Raw genomic sequence first — 20,316 nt, forward strand, 5'->3', positions numbered from 1 at the left:
GTGCCTGTGAAGTAAAATATTCCGCTTTCTGTCATTAGCTCCAGTCTGCTCGGGATGCTTTCTCTGCGTCTTTTTCCTGAATGTGTGTCTCTTCTGTCCAGGTTATTGCTGGAAGGCACAGACGTGAATGCGAGGCACAAGCTTGGCTGGACTGCTCTCATGGTGGCAGCTATCAGCAGAAACTCCAGGTACGTTTGTCTCGGCATTCACCATTACGTAGTGAGTAAGTCACTTCACAGCTGCCTCACCTTTTCCTAAAGTCATACTGAGCTCCACAGAGGGTTTCCAGAAAGTTTGGGCTGGTTTGGGATGTGTGGTCAAGCTAAACCCGAGGGAGCTTTTCACTCTTCCTTTGCCCGATACGTTGTGTGACAGATCGAGGTAGGCTGCTCTGCAATCCCAGAGAGGTGACTGCTGAATTGGCAATAGATTTTGGCCTCTGATGAGTCCGTACCCTTGGGATGTCATTGTGGTAGGTAGTCTAACACCCCACCACCAGAAATAGCTCCCCTAAGAGCTGCTGCATCCCTCCTAGCTTGTGGGGCCGTTGCTGGGTCTTTCATGCTAGGCCTTTATGAAGCAAAAATGCTGAATGCTGTGCCCTCCCTCCTTAGTTCCCATGATGATCGCTGTGGCTTCTTGTAACCTTTTAAAGACACTCTTAAATATATTCAGTCTACAACTAAATTCAATTAGTTTTTTATTTAAGGAAAAAAGAGAAAAAGAAATCCAATTTTGGAAAACGTGGGACAGACGGGAGAATGAGCTTTGATGTTACAACCTCTCAGGGATGCTTTACTTAGTCACAAGTTCATAAGCAAAAAAGCCTAATTACTTGGGAAAACACAGGATTAAAGAAGTGCACAAAAGCTGAATATCCGCTCTCGGGCGACACGATTCGAATCCATGTGCCGAGTTCGTGTGTGGTGCAAACTTTGATGTGTGCTATGACAAGCTGAAAGTCGTGACCTCCTTGGGGAGCTCCTTAAGATGGGCACAGAGGCGGGGGCTTGGGACTGTTTGTTTAACTTTGATGTCCGAGCAGCAACGGGCCCCGTTGTTTGCCCGTCCGCAGAGGGACGGGCTTTGGAGCCTCCCACCTTTGCCAGTAGACAATGGTCAGCAATGGAGTGTGACGACTGTTGACCATTCCAAGTGACCGGTGGACCAGAACAGGGCTTCCCGAGTTGCAAAGGCTAAGAGGAGACAGGGAGAAAGGCTGTTCATGGTACAATAATTGCCTAAAATCAGGTAGAAATGCTAATGAAAACATCTAGGCAGTAAAAAGCGTTCAGCACCCAGGCTGGTCCCTTGTTACAGACTGGCAGAATGATAACAGCGGTGTGTCTTATTTGGGTACCTGGGAAAAAAAGCGCTTTTGGCTGTATTGGGCAAATGGTGTTTATTTTTCCCACATTTTGGATGAATACTGACTTTAATTGAAAATTAAGGAGTCCTTGAATATCTGAAGTTTGGTAGGACTTGTCTCCAACAATGTAGTGGAAGAGTAATTAGATACTTCATGGAGGCAAACAGAAATGCAAGCCAGACTTACTCCTGGTGTAACAACTCTGTTGATACTGCTGGGGTTGTGCCAGACATGTTTTTGGCCCTCCGTACCATTTCTAGCTTTGTAATGTCCACAGTGGCGTCTCGCTGCTGGCTGGGAAATGTATTGAGCTGGAACATGACACACGGAGTGTTTGAAATTCCCTACAAATCGTTTGCTCACGGATGTAGCCCAGAGGGTAACCATTTTAATCCGAACCCAGCAGAACTGGTGTTGTGTGTGTGGTCAGCTGTGGAAGTGGAGAAGGCAGAGCCTGGGGAGCTGATGGCTTTGACTCAGGAGCATGGGTTTAGCCTGCAGAATTTTAAATGTTTAGTAGCTTTTCCCTTCCAAATGCAGAGTGCCTGCTGGTTTTCTGAATCTCTTGCAATCCTTTTGCATACATTAGGTAGGAATTAGTCTAAATATGACTTACTCTGCTTTGTAGTAGGATGCAGGATTATATTTTTTTTTAGAGTGTGGTCCCTCTTTAAAGAGTGATGATCTAAAATTGGTTTATCCAGCCACAGCAGCTGATTGGCTGGATTATAAGTTGTTACAACTTGATTCTTAACCCATCAGTCAAACAGCCTCCAGGGGCGGTGAGCTGGGTCTCTCTCTGTCTTGCACATCAGAGGAGAGGTAACGAGTAGCTCAGAGATGGTCAAGATGCAGCCAGCTGAGCAAGGATCTCCATGTATTGTTAGCATGCAACAAGAACAGGGTTGTTTGGTTTTGTTTAACCTGCTTGCTCGGTCACCACTTCTTTTTTTAAGGTTGCCAATACCTGCACAAGTTACTCAGCGTGGATTTAGGGGCCTGTGATGTTGGTAGCTGGAATGAGTGTCTTCAGCTTAGAACCGCTAAGAAAAAGTAAGCCTTCAGCCCCAAATTGCTGTCTTTCCAAAGTCGTTTTTCAGAGAACTATGTTCTCTGCTGTGCTGCTGGAGATTTCTGTGACCTGTCCTTTAGCTTTGTAAGGTCTCCTAATTTTCACGGCCCTCACTCTTCCAATTAGACAGCTACAGTCCATATGTTAAATTTAATTTCAGAGGCACTGCATTAATGATTTCTGTCAGTTGCCATCAGCTACAAGATGAAATCCTGTGTGCCGGCAGGGAAGTTTGGGGTCTGTCTTTCCTTTTTACAACAAAACAATGATCATTCTCATCCTCTTGAAAATGTCCTGTATCCAAAACATGGCAGGGTATTAAGAAGTGTTTGGGTACATTCCTACTGATAGGTTTCAGAGGGGATATGGGTGCATAGCTGGGCAGGAGCGTGGTCAGGGCTTCATGTCACACTGAAGCAGAGCCTTTCTCATGGGCTCCCAAAGGCTTCTATCCAGGTGAATTTAGCCTCATAGTGCCCTGTGAACTGGGAGAGGCACTGGCACTTCCAGCAGCTCCAGGTCCAGGCAGGGCTTTCTTTCCCATTGCCCATGCTCAGGGGATCACTCTTCTGCAGGCAGGGAGTGTTTCTAATCCTAGCTGGCATCTTCCTCTGTAGAGCATTCTGTTCTGAAATGCAGATGCACAGCATGCAGCGTGATTGCAGCTTAGCTTTGGCACCTCTCAGCCTGGCATAGTTTGTGGTCTAGTGGAGAGGGACTGGGCTACTGGGACGCCTGGGATCCGCTCTGGTCTCTGCTCAGTGGCTTGGAGGAGCTATTTCTTTTTTCTAGTATTATAAAAGTAAAGGGAAGTGGCCAAATACTTCAGTCTGGTGTCTAATTTTGGTGTTTGTGTTTTAAAAACACTTTGCTAAGGTAACATAGATGATATAAAAAAATTGTTGTGAGAATTGTGTTCCCTTTTTTAATTATTCTTTTAATTAGCTTATTACCTTGTTTCAGACCCTTTCTGAAGTGTGGATAGGTTCATTTATGGCTCTTTTTTAATGTGAGCGAGAGTCCAGGTCCAAATTCCTTGGCTCTGTGATAATACAGGTTGTAACCGGGTTGTGGACTAAAGGCAGATCAGCTGTGACCACATTTACATGACCAAAGGAAGGTTTTACATGTAATTCTCATAGCTGGGGGAATTTACCATAGCTTTAATATAGCTGATGAGGCAATGATGCTGGTTTTAGTCTAAGCATAACAACATATAACTGTCACTTTACGTAGTCTGCAGTGCTGTGTCATATCTGTGCATTTCTGTTGAGGCCTGAAGAGTAACGCAGGCAAGTGGGTGTGCACGTACACGCACACACCTTCCACCTTACTTTTCATTTACGTTTTTCAGTTGGAGTGACTCCTACTCTGTTTTATTTTTAGTCTTTGTGAAAGCCTATTGCTCTTTTGGATTTTTAGAACTATTTTAAAGTGGTTTCTTAATTCTCCTGGAACAACATCAGTTTTAAAGGAGAGGATTTACAGTCTATGTGAAAAACACTGCTAGGGGCTTCTTTCCCTTGGCTGCACCTGCTAGATTTGCACATTTAACATATTTATAGTAATTAAGCTTTAATTAAATGCTTACTGAAAGCTTTGTTGGTTTTGTGCCTTTGTTAAAATAAGCAACAAAGCTATACTAAGTTAAAAACCAAAGCAATTAGGACCTTAGCAGGCTAAGTGTCTATGCATTTGTAGCATAGTGACCTTTTCTGCATACAGCTACTCTGTTTTACATTGTTCTGGCAGAAATAAAATGACAGTGAAATACTGAGTCATCCTCTCATCCCCTTATAAGGTGGAGAACTTGATTCTCCAGAATCCCATGGAAGGGGAAACTAAGGCACAGAGCAGCATGTGCTGCTAAGCCCCAGTGGGACGAGTTTGGGCAGTTGTAAAACACTGGCACCCGGTTCTGCTTCCATTCTTACCATCAATGCAATGACCTGTGCCCCAGTCCAGCAAGGAGGGAGGGGGTCGGAGCATGATTTTAGGGTTTCTGAAGTTATATGCATAGCTCAGGTGGTGGGGAGGAGTGCCCAGCTGTACTCGGAGGGATGACCTTCTCAGAGTGGTTCAGGCCTCTGCAAGGCTGGGTAACAGCTTTCTCAGCAGCGGCAATACCCACGTTTTACAGGTGGAGAGAGAAGATAAAGAGAAAATTACTTGGCTGCAGCTGGGTCTCTGTGTCACAACAAGGTCTTTGTTTGCTGGGACAGAGACACGTGCGGCTCTGGGGAGGGAGATGTGGGTGAGAGTGACGGGCACATGGCTGCTTGCATTAAGTAAGTTTGTGTGTGTTTTCTCAGGTTTAACAGTCAATCCTCTTCTTTCCAGCTTCCCTTTTTCTTCTTTACTAATACATAGCTACAGTACTTCTGTCCGTCTTCCTCCCCCCTTTTTTCACATACCCCTTTTTTCACACACCCATCTTGTTTTACACATAAATGAGCCCTTCATTCTCACCCCAAATGCTGTGAGCAGCTGTGCATGGATCTTAGGGTGATACCCTCTGTGAGTTCGAGGAGGGTGGGAGGGGGGACAAGAGCAGAGCGCAGCTCCACGTAAAAAGCATTTCTTTATTTGAACAGGTGCTTTCTCTTGGAAGCTTGTCCCCGTCTCCTCTTGCCCATGGGCGTTCTTCTGTACGGACTGCTTCACATTCTCTTTGAGCAGGAGGGGACAACCTTAATGCTCTGTACTGGTGAGCCATTCATTCCATGTGCTTTTAAATGAGTCCTACTTGTTCATCCAGCTCATGGTATAAGCACCTCCCAGGCATACCTATTCTTGTTCTGTCAAGGGCTTTAGCCTGTGATTCCTCTCAGCTGTTCCCAACATCATCTGCTCTCGTCCATTTTCTTTTCACGTCTTTGCCTTCTTGCACGCCCTCCATCTTCAGATCTGGTTCTTTTTGCCTTTCCTCACCTTTGCTTCTCAACACCTTCCTGCTGGGAATGACCAATGACAAGTGACTCCTCCCTGTGCCTTGGCTCTCCTTTTCCTTCTCTGTCTTTCTATGTAGATCAAAAGAGCTGTGGGTCAGAGGCTCGTACATGGAACCAGAACCAGCAGTGCTTGGCCCAATGTGGTCCTGTTCTTTCCCTTGCCCTCCTCCTGCAGCCTGCCCTCCTCCATCCCTCCTTAGGGAGAGGAGTCGGGAAGCAGCTCACTCTCTGCCTCGGTGTAGATTGCTGGGACATGTGCCCCTTCCATGTGTACCTAGACTTTGTGTGTTGAAGGTGCTGTATAGATGTTTTATATTGGTAATAACAGTACATCATGCATAGTAATATTCTGGTGGGTATGTTCTAAGACTTATAGTGAAGGGTGACCTATCTGGAGCCATTTTCTGTCTATAGGCAATGACATGATTAACTGGTGCAGTCTTATTACCTATATTAGGTACATACATCTGTTCGTGTGATTTTTTTTCACTCCTTTCACTTCAGGCAACTCATTCAGAGCTGTCTGCAGCAGAGCTGGAGAAATATCTGGATGCCTTTGGAAGGACATATGGCCCATAGTGTTGCCTGTCAAAGAGCTGAGGGGTCGAACATGGTTTTCAGCTGTGATGACAGCACATTTTGAGGGCTTGATCTGACAAACTGGGGCATTGTCTTTCAACTACTCCCCTTCTGGATGTCTTTGAGGGACAGTGTCCACTTGGCCATTCCTGCATTGTACCTGTCCACCTGAGGACAGGCCAGTGGCAGCTGTTGCCCACGCTGCTCCTCCACTGCTTCGGCAGTGTCCCCATCTGAGACCTCTGTGCATGAGCACCCCTCTTTCCAGGGATGAATGGCATTCGGTGTCCTGCAGGTCAGGCACAATGAGGTATCGTCAGTTTAGCAGGTTCCTGCACCTCTCCAAGCCACAGAAACTGCCTCTGTGCACATTTTCTTACCACTGCACACAGGTAGCAAGACTTCTTTTAACGGTCCTTTGTGGATGGCTGGGGGCATGCAGCAGCAGTGCCGTACCTTGACCATGTCTCTGAAGCACAATTCACCTGAGTCACACTCTTACGAGAAAACTGTTGTGAACAACATAACAATTCTACCCTTCAAGATTTTTTTTTTCTTTTTGGATTCCTTTTTGGGGGGAGGATCATTTTTATCTGGGTCAATAACAAACTGCCGCAGAGTGAGGGAATGCCACGGCTGCCCTGCTTTCTGTGCCACAGGTAGGCGTAAACATATTCCTGGGAAGGCACACATCCACATTTAGACCTCATCTGAGAAAAAAAGGAGAGAACAGGGGCTGGAGTGTAAACAGCAGCTCCCTCCGGCCCTCCTGCCCCTGCTGAGTTTTACAGAGAGTTAAGGTATAGCCATACAAGGGATCTTCTTTGTGTCCAGGCAGGACCTGTGGCTTCTGCCAGAGCTCGGGGCAGCCGCATATCAAAACCCATCAAGGCTTTTGCATTGTGCTGATAACTCACGGTCATGGGGATCACTGGACTTCTTGGTTCACCAACCCCAGCTGCCGGCGCGTTGGTCCCAGCACAACATCTTCCCTGACGCAGCCCCAGTCACGTCCAGCCATCTCGTCATTGATTTCCCCACCCCCTGTATTGTATGTATGTATTTATTTATTTAACAATATGTTGGTCCAGCCATTAAAAGCAGAAAGCACTTTCTCCAATCGATTGAACTGCCCAGCGAACTTCAGTTAAGCGCTGCCCTCTGAGTCATCACCAGGGTCAATTTAGATTTATATTCATGCTGATGAATAGGCTGTGCCTCTAATCTAATGAAAACTTGATCAGCAAATTAAAACTCAGCTTGTTGAGGTTGTTGAGCACAGGTGAGTTATGGAGGGAAGCCTGCCTTCCCGGACCAGCTCAGCCTGCCGTTGGCGTCCTGCTCCCTCTAGGTATCTGCACGGAGTGTTGTTCTGCCCCAACACCTGGCAGGAAGAGGAGGAAAACAGGACGTGTATGGGCCAAAGAATCCTCCATTTAAAAGTCACCCCTTTATTAATAACTAATAGCTGAGCTAGTGCAGAAGAGAAAGATGCCTTCTGCCTTCTCTAGCACATTCGCCAGAGCTTCCTTAATTGACCCCCACAAGTGCCTTATGAATTGGGAAGTAGTTACACCTCTTCTCCCTGGGAAACCTGAGATTTTTACCCAGAGACTGCATTGCTAGATCATACTTTGTGACTGTCATCTCATTTTTGAAAGTCCCTTGCTTATTCCAGTGACATTCATACGCTTTATGCTGATGAGCAGTTACTCTGTATTTTGATGGTGCCGTTACCTTTCCTAAAGGCTAATTTGCTTGAATGTCCCATTACCTGCAAATTGGATAGGTACGATCAATATTTGTGATTCCAGGAACGTCTGGCTGGTGCAGAAGTGCCTGGAGGGGACAGCACGTCCCAAAAGCAGGAGGTGAGATTGAAAGATGATGGGAGAGGGAGGCTGAATGTGCCACGTGTTGTTATTAGACCAGTGAGTCCTTCCTGTGTATGGAGCTGGATTGCAGCCCGAAACAGGGCCAGGCTTTTGGAACACCAGATTTTGCCAGCAAGAGATTATATCTGTGCGTATTAAACTTGAGCCTCCCAGCTATCTTAAGAGCTAAGGAAATGTTTCTTATCGCTGGGGGGTAAATGGCATAGAGGGTTGTTAACAGAGAGAGCGGAGCAGTTCTGACATCCTCACTTCCTGCTTTCACTCTTAGCCCACCTTGCATCTATCATTTGTGGTCCTCTGCTAAACTTTTCATGAAAGGACATTGCCCAGCAAGAAACACTGAAGGTGTAGGCAATGCACGAAGAGGAAAGGGCTTCCTGAGAGTCACTGAGAGCCCACGAAGGTGTTATCTGATGAAGTGCCTGGGAAGATCATTCATTTCAACGTAGTCACTAAGAACAGGAAAGGAAGATGTATGGAGTTACCAAGGAAATTACAAGTCATTGTGTGTTATCATATGACTCATTCAGTGCCCATAGCTCACCCCTGGCCTGCAAGGTTGTGGATTAAAGTCCTACACTGGGACTTGGGATCATTTCTCTTAAAATGAGAAAGATGCATGGACCTTAAAATATATCATAGCCTGTCAGCTAAAATTGGAGTAGAAGGATCTCTTTGGTCTTGACAGCCATGAGGACGGGGTCCAAGAAGGGGTGGTTTGACCATATCAGAACCTGTACTACTAAGGATTTGAATGATGAGAAAGGCCTGGCTTTCTGGTGTAGATGCTGGAAGCCCTGATGTGAGAATCACAGTAAGTCAGCTGCTGGGGCAAGATCATCAGAGGCTTAATTGAGGCACATTGCACTAATGTTGGCTTCTGTTCAGTAGCTAGATGTCCATCTCTAGGATCATGGAGGTCATCAACAAAGATCCCATAGGGCAACAGGGCAGTATCTGCCCTACCGTCTTCCATCCTGTACCTCCTGCTTTCCATAGGGACTGCCTCTTCCAGATCTCTGCTGCAGTTCTCTTGATGACTGGGCTGACCACAGCAGTACCAAGTACTGGAGATGCAGGATGTCTCCAGAGGAATCCAGCACTGGATCTCCCAGAAGAACTTTGCACAGATCAATGACCTGTGCTAGAGCTTTCCCGGGTAGAAAGCCTGGCTGTGGCACCTTTACTTTTCCTGTTTCATAGGCTTGGGCAGATAGCACACCTCCTGCCCAGCACTGCCAGCCAGGCACCAAAAGTAGGACTGACAGGCCGAAACCTACCTGATGACCTACCTAATGACCAGAGGTGGAAGAGCCTGGGGTGGCAGGCTTTGACTACAGCTGTTCTGGACAGCCAAGGCTATGCACTTGGGCGCATGTGGCTTTATTTGTGGCCAAACCTCTCTCTTGCTTTCCATTTTGCTGTGGCCATAGAGGTCAGTGGTAAGGGTCATGCAGTGTTCCTTTATATGAGGCAACATGTTGGACCTGTGAAGTAGAGGTGAGTCTGGATCTAGCCGTGTTCAGAAAAGCCCTTGCTAGAGGTGCTGAAGGACTTTTAGGATAGGTTTTGTGCCCTGTGCCTTATTGATGCTCCTGCGGTGGTCCAGAAGGACCTACAGGCTTCTTGTGTGACTGGAGAGATGGCAGCTCTACCTAAGGTGTACTCACTGATGTCGCCTTCAGGAGCAGTGTAGCAGGACAGCGTAGACACTGAACACAGAGGGGGAGACTTGTATCAGTGGCTTTGCCCTGGCAGCAAATTGTCTGTTCTGAGAGGACTGAGGATGAGACAGTAAGGTTATATCTCACTGGAACTATGCTGAAGATAGTAGATGATCTCACACAGTGATCCTTGCACCAAGACCAAAACGGCAGAAGGAACTGAAAGAAAATTCAGGCTAGTTGGAGGGATTTGAGTGGTGAAGAGGGAGCACATCTGTGATGGGAGGCTACTTAGGGCTTCACGTCCTCCATTGCTGATGTCTGAAAGTAGGTGAGATGATCCTCATCCTTAGTGCCAGTCCTAAACCGTCAGATACCTAATTTGATCATGGGTGTGCAACTCAAACCATTGGAGAAAATCTTTAGTGCAACGTGCTCCTGACTACATTGAAATGGTGAAAGATCATAGCTGCTGTTTGAAGAATAAGATCTAGTGCATCTCAACCTAAATATTTTAGAACTAAGGGTGTTGTTAAAATACAGATATAAATGAACTCTGTATGCTCACACAGGAGATGGCGGGAGGTTCTCCTGGCTTCTAGCCTGGTGCTTTGCTCACTAGAAGTAACTTTGTACGTGGTGAAGAGCGTACCAGTGCCAGTAAGGAGCTGGCTCTATTGCACCATATTCAAAGAATAAAATAACCACCTTTTATTCCGCTAATGCATTTATGGGGTAAATGGGAGAGGAGCTTAAGTTAAATTCTAAATGTGACTTGACAAGACACAGCCTGCAGATACATGTCAGTCAGTCTGCGGTGCATGTCGCTGTCAGCCCGTGAGCCATGTCATCAGTGATGAATGCTAACTAACGAGTTACTGTCTAGTTGTCATGGAAAGCTTGAACCCTGGAAAAAAATTAAGAATTAACTGGCTTCAAGCTGCTTTCAGAAGTGGTGAGAAATCTAATTCTTGCCTGATGATTGTTTGCGTTTGGGAGCAGAGATGGAGGACTTCCACACCAAAATTGCCTGGCCTGTATGTCTCGTGTTGATCTGTCCTGCTGCAGTGTGTTGATAACTTTACAGGTCTGGAGACTGAAAGCCTCAGTCCCAACGCGTAGGAGAGTTGTAGTCTGGTATGTCCTGCCTATGTTGCCATGCTGGTCAGCCCTGGGAGGACCTGCCTCTCCAGTGGGCCCTGCAGCTACAATACAAAAAAATGGGGAAGTTCTCTACAAATTCAGAGGTTAAATCTCTTTCAGAAGTCCTGGCAGCTGCTGGGCTGGTTGCAGATGATCAGGCTGTCTTCAGTGGTGATCTCATACGAATTGTCTGGTTCTCAGGAACGGAGGTTTGCCTGAACTTCACGCAGCAGTCAAATGCTTTTCTTCCAGAACCCCACATAATTAATGCAATTGAAATTTATTTTTAAATGCTGAGGTTGGTGTTTCATCTTGTGAGGGCAGAAAGAGGCAAAGAAAGACTAGCTGTCTCTCATAGCCAATGTGGGTGCAAGAGATGCCTTTTCAAGGGTGGCTTCCATTAGCTGCATCAATGTAGAGGGACCACTCAAGTGAATGCTGTAAATTGTAGGGCAGAAACCTCCCGAGTGAATAGGGCCCTTCCAGCCCCCTGCCTTTTGTCGTGCTTCATACTGAAATGCTATGTGCTTCTTGTCTTGGTAGGATGGCACCTTTATTAAAGGAGGCTTCCCAAAAGCAGAAGTAACAGCATAACCTAGTTTTGCATCCCTTAACCTGAAGAGTATTACAAGAATCTTCCTTTTTGCAGGGACAGGGATGGCCTTGGAGCCAAGGTCTGGCTCTGACTGTGCCTTTACTGTGGCTGGAGACAGTTTCCAGCACTGATCCAGACCCACAAAGTTATGGGGACATAACTGATTCCCATGGTGGACTGGGAATATGACTCTTGCTAAGAGCCTGTTCTGTGCAGATCTTCTTGGGAGGGCTGTGTTTCCCTACAGTGTCACCCCTGCCTCAAGTGCCTCCCACATCTAATTGGTTTGAGAATATGCTGGTGTGGTTGTATTTGTTGAAATGTTCAACTATGGTTGTTGGTTTAACTTTCCTTTGCTAGCTGGCAATGTTTGAGGAGGGCTTTCTGAGCACTGTCTCCCTTCTCAGTCTCTGAAGGACTTCAGTTACTCATGTTCTACCTCTGCCTTATTTTTGTTCTAATTTGTAACAGTGTGGTGAAGATCCTGCTCGCAGCTAACGCAGATCCAAACCTTGGAGATGATTTCAGCAGCGTGTACGAGACTGCCAAGGAAAAAGGCCTCCATTCTTTAGAAGGTAGTATTGATTGTGTGCAGTTACCTGCATTTGCTTTTCAGGTCCCAAAATTTTGCTTCCTGGCTTTGAAATGGAAATTTGACCTCGTTTGGTTTTTTTTTAGAGCTAGCTTCAGCTTCCATTTAAATGCAGAGTAACTGATGGTATGTGGGTGAGCATATGTCTGAAGATGAGCGAAAACATTATGTAGATGTTTGTGAGAAGCAATCCTTCAACGTCCTAGAGATAACCTGTTTTTATATAGCCAGAACATAACACAAAGTTGTAGATAGGAGCGTCATCCCATTGACCCACATGCAGCCACTTGCTGGGGAAGCAGAAGGGTTCAAGGCAGTGTATTCCACCAGTAGCCTTACTCTAGATCTTATAAGTAGATATAAAATGAAGAAAGACTTGTCCAATTGAAATAAAGCTGAATGACATAACTGGTTGCTGTTACTGCTGCTGGTTTTCGGGCAGGCATTAACGCTAGCTTTCAGCCCTTGAAGTCTACGTGAAAACAAGGAAATTTTCTGCAGCATCATTTCATCTTGTTATGATTTTCCATGGCCCATGTCTCAAGTTTCTGAGCGCTGTCTCCCTTCTCAGTCTCTGAAGGACTTCAGTTACTCATTTTCTACCTCTGCCTTATTTTTGTTCTAATTTGTAACAGTGTGGTGAAGATCCTGCTCACAGCTATCCCCATTGCTGGGATGTTGATGCAGACTTAGAATCATACAACAGTTTGGGTTGGAAGGGACCTTTAAAGGTCATTTAGTCCAACCCCCCCGCAATGAGCAGAGACCTACTCTGTCTATTCAGACCAATTTAAATTTTCCAGACTGTTTCCACTTTTTATGACAACAAATGGTGGTTAAATTTTCTTGGGTTTGTGATTATCAATGGAATCTGGGGGGGGGATGTCTGGATTCCTGCTGCTTGGCTGTGCTTCGAAGAGGCCAGCTGCACGTTTCAAGGATGCTTCTGGTCCGCAGGCTTACAGCTCCCAGGCTGGCAGGAACGCTGGCAGGACCTGACTCTGCTAAAATGTCCCTGGCTGTTGCTTTCCCTGTTTCAGAAGCCTTTTCCCCATCCAAGCACCTCGCTGACCCGCTGGCCTTGGCTCTGAGCTGGCAGTGTCCCAGCCATCCCCAACAACCTGCCAGAGCTCAGCCAGCTGCCGAGACTTGCGTTCCCAGGGACTGCTGCATCCACAGTGACTGCATTTGTGTGCTCTAACCTTCTCCTTTGAAGTTAAACCTTTTCCTAGCTGCTGTAAGGAGAAAATTGGAGGAAGCCACACAGGTTGTCCAGAGCCTCTCTTTGCCCTGCATGGTTTGCAGAGCCTAAATCAGACAGTGATATTATCCATTGGTCTGTCTGTGCTTTTTGCCTCACCGCTAAAAGCTATGTAAAGTCTAATGAAGGTGTAATATTTGAACCTTTCATAAAACACAGGTTGAGTTAAGAAGATGAATCAGTGAGGGGACAGTTTTGACAGGGCGTTATTTTATTTTTAAAAGCTCTCCTCTCTCATCCCTCACTTTAACCCACCCGTGCAATAGACCTGCTTCTTGATGGAAGTGAGAACACGCATATATCAGATTGCTGTAGCAGTGAATGCAAAATGTATGAAACAACATTAAAAAATGAACAATGGAATGCCAATACATAATGCATGTACGTAGACTTTATTTAAGACAAAGTATATCAACCAATAAAGTTAATTGTTTTTGTCTGCATTCATCCCTCTATAATGTTATATATTTTTGGGGTGAAGAAAAGATAAGGCCACTCAGGAAGAAGTTGCATTAATTCTTTGGTTGACATGTTTTATTAAAAAGAATAAATTCAGTTGCATTTTTAAAAAGAGAGGGAGAGAGAGAAACTGCCTTTGTTTTTTACTTTTTTTTTACACATTTACATATTTTGTGTATAAATATTTTTTCATAAAAACATCCAAATCGAGAGGGTATGCTCCACAAACACTGCACAAAATATATTACAGACATTTATATGGATGGCAGGAAGGGAGACAGAGGGCTGAAAATTTCCAGGCACCCAGTGATTGATGGTAGACGAGGCTTCCCCTGACGCTTTATTGAGTTTCCGATGATTATCTCTCTCTGAGACATTTTTTACAGATGACGGCCAAGCTGTCACAACGGACCATGGGGGAAAAAACCCAACAATAATAACACTTTAATCTCTTTACTGCACTGCTCCCTAGTATCTCAGATTCATCTTCCCTGACGCACGCAGTTCATTATCCTGCTCCTCCCTGGGTAGGAAATGACGACAAATAAATAAATATACATACTCACCCTGTATGCTTGGAGAAAAGACCCAGGAAAGGAAAGGAGCCAGGGCATTAATTGATCTTCCTGGAGGTACTGCGGTTCATTAGCAGAGATGCTGGGCTAGGACGGCATCAGGTATTCATTACAGTGTTTTTCTCTTCTGAACTTTTCAAATCTTTTGGAAATCTGTCGGTAGCTCTCAGGAGGGAACGTGGAGACTGCCCTGCGGGGGATCCACAATCCAGGTCTGCTTGCTTTGCTGTGAGAAAGTATTAGGTGCTCAGAGCCCTTTCAAGTTCTCGATGGCAAAGTCCTTGAATTTTGGTGATATACCCATTCACCAAGGAGCTGAATGCACTTCCAGGAGCAGAATTTAGCTCACCAACTGGGTGATGTTCATTCAACAGGAGACAGCACATGCCAGCCCCACCGTCACTTAGGCTCCATGGTGAGGCTGTGTGCTTATGGGGCTTCCTCATCTCCCAAAGCTGGGGAGAAGGGTTGTGGCCAGGCCTGGCCCTATTGCCTGCCCCCCACCTCCACCAGCTGAGTGAGAGGTTAGTCTCCATTAACTCTGGAATGGGTGCGACAGCCTCACTTTCCTCAAAAATCAGATATAAAGTGCAGTGCCTGTCAAAACCCACAGCCCTGAGTGATAGCATCTGCTTGTTGATAAAAGAGTCAGTGAAGGTGGTGAATGCTGAAATGAGAGAGGGATCTGCCCTCCCTGCAGACATGAGAGTGGTGCTCATATCGGATTCTCGACTATGGAATACGTGACCTCTTTGGTGGCTGTGATCGTCCATCTGGCCAGGCTTTAGATCAGGCTTCTCTCTGGTGTGCTGAATGCTCTCAGGGCTGATGTTGTGAAGATGCTGTCTCTGCTCCCATAGGCGTCCCTTCCTGGCTAATCAGCAGCCTGGTATTTCCTTCAATACCTAAGAAGAGCCACTCTTTTTTCCACTGTTCATTTTTGCTGGTGACCAGAGCAAAGGGCTTAAGGGTTTTCTAAAGCCTGACCCTTAGACCAGCTGCAGAAGAGTACTGCTGCTGCAGACCCTTCCCGTGGACCCGGGTAGGATTCTGGGCCCATGGGTGCTGGAGCCTTGCCCAGACACACGGGCTGGTCTGCTGGAGAGTCCCAGAATTAGGAATTTGCTTGAAGGCCAGGCGATGGTGGGGCAGCATCCTCTCCTCTACAGCTTCTCTTCTGTTTGCCGAAATCACCACTGCCTTGTAGTAATCACTCTGAGTATCAGGAGGGAGTTTCTCCTGGCTTGGGAGAATATTTCTTCCCATTGTAGAAACAGCATCTAAAAATAGGTCTTTGATTAGCACCAGAGCATCAACAGTGGAGGCACTTTCGCCTCTCCCACTGCGTGTCTGAGTCTAAGCTTGCATGTAAATTTTGCAGGTGTTGTTAAGTCTGTGCTTGGGGACAGGTCGGACCTGCGCTTAGCAGAGAGGAGCGATGCCTTTCAGTGCCGCCTCACAGGGGTCCTGTGCCGGTGCAGTAACAGCCCAGCCACATCTGCTAGCCATGATGCATTGCCTGAGAGTCAGCTGGGTTTGTGTTCGAATCTGCCACTTCACCAGCTCCTACCTGCACGTGTTGTGGAAAGGGGACAGATCTACCCAGAGCTGGGCTTGGAGCTGGTGTGGTGCTGGCTCCCCTGCAGAGAGCCTTTGCCTCTGTACATGTTTGGTTTAATGCATTCTGTGATCTTCCAGCTTTGCAGTCCAAACTCTGATTTTGCACCTGATCTGGAAGATTTAAGTGTTTCCGTGTGTCTGTCTCACCACACAGTCCTTCTCCTGTCCTCCCGGGAATGCCTTGGCCCAGCTTTGCTCTGGCCTGGAAACACAAGTCATTGGGCTTTTCCTTTGCAGGGTATCCATGCACATTGGCATTCAGTAGAACAGAGCTCAAAGGAAGAAAATACTATAATTAATCAGCTTTAGCAAGCATCAGTTTCTGTTCAAAGAAACATCACAATTTCTAGGTCTGATTTCACAAAACCTGCCGAGGCTCGGTCTAATTGCATTTGCTCAGGGGATTCCAGGATTTCTAGTGAGTTGTAAAATGCGTTATTATGAATTATTCCCATCCCGGTAGCATCGAGGAATACACCTCACGGAGCACACTGTGCTGGTGACTAGGCAAACACAGGATAAAATCTCAAAAGTCCCAAAGAACAGCTGGTTTTGACATAGAACTGAAGATGGCAAGCAGGTAGATATGGACAGGAGCAGAACTGAGTTGAGTATTGTGCTCTGCAGCACTTTAACCCGTATTACCTTTCAGTTAACAAAGGAAGTATTTTTAGAAGAGTTCCTGCTTTTAAATGGCTACTTCTTGATGTTTCTGGGAAGTGTAGAGTAGAGGAGGCAGCTCCTGGCGGAGATGAGCACATGAGCAATCGGAGCGATGTGATACGGGAAGCTTAACATGACTCTGAGGAGTTCCAGTGGGCATTCCCAGCTCACTGCTGTCCCGAGGACCTGTAGCGCTGTCGTCCCTCAGCCTCTCTGGCTCTTTTCTCTTGGTTATGGCTTGTAGGTTTTGGTGCTCTGCGCTTCCAGCCTGAAGTAGGCGCAGCCTGCTGGGATCATGTTTTGGCTGGGGGAGTAAGGTGGTGTGGAGGAAGCATTGAATGGTTGTTCTGTGGCCCTTCTGGACAGTAAAAGAGGGAAAAAAAGGCAGAAGTCTCTGTGTTGCTTGCTTGCATTGAATCCTGATTTCACTTTGAAGGTACAAAGAGGCTGTGGTTGGAACAAGGCTGAGAGGTCTTCTCTCAGGCTTTCTCCAACCACCTCCTCCCCTGCCTGGGCACTGTGAAGACAGTCACTGGGATTTGTGGAAACCATGTTGTCTTCATCTCCACTGCTGCTCAGAGGAGTGGGGAGATTAAGCAGCAGAAACCCCCACCAGGGTCCCAGCTGTCTCATGGAAAAGGCCATTAGGCCCTTAATAAGCTTCCAGACCAGTGGTGGTGGTCCATGCTGCTGGTGCACGTTCAGACAAGCAGTTCTTCACTTTGTCTCAGTGAGCTGAGCTTTCATTCTTCTTCCCCTGCAGTCCTTGTAACCCGGGAGGATGACTTCAACAACCGCTTGAACATCCGAGCCAATTTCAAGGGCTGCACAGCTCTACACTACGCAGTATTGGCTGATGACTACCTGACGGTCAAATTGCTGCTGGATGGAGGTGAGTTTCGTAGCTCCAACTGGCTCTTGGGCCAGGAGCACTTTTTCTGAGTAGGCCTGTTCCACAGAACTGTCAGGCTCGGACACGGACCACACTCTTTCATTGTCAGGATTAGATGTGATTTACTGTTTGCTTTAATCTCTTTATTTTTTATTTTCTGTGTTCCCATTCATCTCCAATGGTTTTTCTCATGTACTTCTGGTAGCTGTTCTCAGTCATTGAGTGTTTCCTGCAGTTCAGCAGAGATGCATCCCCTGGTCTCTCTGTTCAGTATTTTGAACATTTCCCTTTCACAATTTGCACTCTACTCATCTGTCATATCCCTTATGTACCTGTGTGGTGTGGAATCGAAGAGCCCCTGCTTTACTGGGAATGGATCTGCTCTGTAGACAAGGCACTGGATAGGTACCGGTACCCACATTAAATGGTTGAGGCTCAGGTATTGTTGGTACCTTGGCAATGCAGCTCTTGTGAGAATTGGTAGAAATGAGCTTGTGCAGTTATTGGTCCTCCTGGATAAATCACAAACCCCTTTTTCTCATGAATCCTGCTTTACTGTCATCTCTTACGTACTCACGGCTCCAGATTACAGATCCATAGAGATACTTACAGTTGGACTCGATGATCTTAAGGGTCTTTTCCAACTTAAATGATTCTGTGATACTAAAGAGGTGAAAAATTGTAGAATTATTGCAGAGTTCAGGTTGGAAGAGACTTCAGGAGGTCTCTAGTCCAACCTCCTGTTCAAAGCAGAGTCAGCTGTGAGGCCAGACCAGGTTATTCAGGGCTTTAGCCAGCTGGGTCCTGAAAATGTCCAAGGATGCACACTGCCCAACCTCTCTGGGCAACCTGCTGCAATGCTTGACTATCTTTGTGGGGAAAAAGCTCATCAGCACTAGTGGAGGAGAAGAAGAAGATGCATTTAGCTAACAGAATAGACATGTACTACCATGACAACAGTTTTTTATTTTTATCGTCCTGCTGATGTTTACCAGGATGACATTTGCGTCTCTGTTATGCTGTTACCCAGAACCGGAGTCTGCTGAATGTGTATCTACATCTGCATGGTGCTGTTAAAATAGCTGCATCTGCCCACGATGCAAATCGTTCTGCAAACCGCAGAGCTAGTCAGTAAAGTTCTGCTTTCCTTCAGATTTGTGTCCTTTGTCCCTAGCATTCCTCCTACTACAACAATTTCAACTCCTCTCCCCCCTGCAGGGTCACCTAGGGCACCTTTGAATGACCAAGAAGCAGCGATGTTGTCCCTGCTTTCAAGTGTGTGCTTGGCAGCAGCCTTCTGCCAAATGCAGCCTATAGCAGCTGAAGGCTGTCAGCCTGTCCCTGCAGTGGAGAGACTCTCTAGCGTCTCTCTAGCCAGATGCCAATTTCTGCAGAAATTTTAGGAATGTCATAATCTTCATGGGGTGGGCACCTCAGGAGTTCAGGAGTTAATTCTAGGGAAGCAGGCAGGCAGATAATTGTACAACGGGCTCACATAAGGCTCATTCCTTAAGAAAGCAACTAAAAAGGTAATGGAAAGTAGCATCCATGAAGGCTAAACCTCCCCAGAAGAGATGAAGAAAAATAATTGTAGGAACATTGAACCTTGATACTCATACGTACCATATGCTTGTTATCTTTCACAAATAGAAAAATAAGAGTGAAAGGTTGAGATTCAATACCACTGAATTCCACAGTTAACTGTGAGTCAGGATTTCTCTGGGAGCCTGCCAGATACCAGAACCCTATCTCTTGGCCATAAATTTAACCCCCCAAAAAATAAGCCACTGAAAGAAAACCTATTCCAAATGGATTTAGCCAAGGTTCCTCAGGAATGCTTGCAGAGAAGGGAGCTGAAAAAGCAGACAGCTGCTCTGTAGGTTGTGGGAGTATGTGCGTGTGGTGACTGGGAAGTCCTCAGACAAAAATATTGCCCCATGTGTGGTCCAACGCATTTGTCTGGTGTGGCAGACCTGCTTCATGTTTGCAGCATATGTAGACACTGCATGAACACTGAATCTGGCACTTTCTCAGTGCATCTGACTTGCTGCACATCTGCTGCACAGTCCCAACTGCATGTCTGCAGCGGTTGCTTGTCCAAGAGATCTGGTGGTCAGAAGAAACTGCTCCAACAGGACCTCTGAGATCCCACAGTTGTGGACAGGGATGCCTATGGGAGGAGTGGAGTGGGCTTCACCCTCTTGAGTGATGAGCTGTGAATGCACAGACCAGGAAGGGCTTTGATGGTGAGTGCAACGAGCAAGAGAGCCTCTGTGGTGTTAGGGAGAGAGGTAACGTGGTCAAAGTGCTGGCATGGAGAAGTCCTCATCACAGCAGGGTTGTGAACAGATCTGAGCAGGGTGAGTCTGTGCCTCTTGAGGCTGGGGAGTATTTCACGTGTGGGATGGTGTGAATGTCAACAGCAGTGTTTGCTCTTTAAAAATGCCTAAAATCCTGGTGTGGACTAGCTGCGAGGGCAAAGGGGCAGTCCTCTGTGAAGGTGGTACAGAGGCACAGCCAGCGTCAGCAGGGACATACATACGCTGTAGTCATGAGAGAAGGCAATGGCAGAGCTGCCAGCAAGAGGCTGAGAGCTCTTTCTCAGTCTGTTGAGTTTGGGCTGGCAGCCGCACCCCCCATACCCTCTGGAATAACATTTTTTACAAAGATACCTGCTTCTCATTTTTGCCTTTGAAAGTCTCCTTGCAAAACATGTGTATTACTAGCTGATTGAAAGTACCGAGGTAGCTGCTTGGTTATCCTAAGTACAGGTAAAATATGTGTGCAAATAAATGAAGTTGGCACGGAAGAATTTCACTGTACTGAATAAATAATTGCAAGTAGCAAGTCCAGCTCATTTCTACATCTGTCCCCTGCTCAGCTATCTGAGTGCTGTTACAATGCAGGCCTCTTTTAATAGAGAGGACTGTTCTTTTTGTTCAAAAGCCGTTTCTGTATCTGTCCTGGAGCCACTGCTGTCTTCGTG

At 46.4% G+C, this 20,316-nt stretch overlaps 1 protein-coding gene across 1 annotated transcript in view; it reads left to right on the forward strand.

Moving 5' to 3' along the window:
* CLPB (ClpB family mitochondrial disaggregase) overlaps positions 1 to 20,316 on the forward strand; it is an 83,502-nt gene that overhangs the window by 18,523 nt on the left and 44,663 nt on the right. The window contains exons 3-5 of the mRNA XM_069808712.1: positions 102 to 188; positions 11,740 to 11,843; positions 17,202 to 17,330. Coding sequence (XP_069664813.1) covers positions 102 to 188; positions 11,740 to 11,843; positions 17,202 to 17,330 — 320 coding nt within the window. The remainder of the gene's footprint in view (positions 1 to 101; positions 189 to 11,739; positions 11,844 to 17,201; positions 17,331 to 20,316) is intronic.

Source organism: Haliaeetus albicilla, chromosome 20 (assembly GCF_947461875.1).
Source record: "Haliaeetus albicilla chromosome 20, bHalAlb1.1, whole genome shotgun sequence".
Taxonomy (NCBI): Eukaryota; Metazoa; Chordata; class Aves; order Accipitriformes; family Accipitridae; genus Haliaeetus; species Haliaeetus albicilla.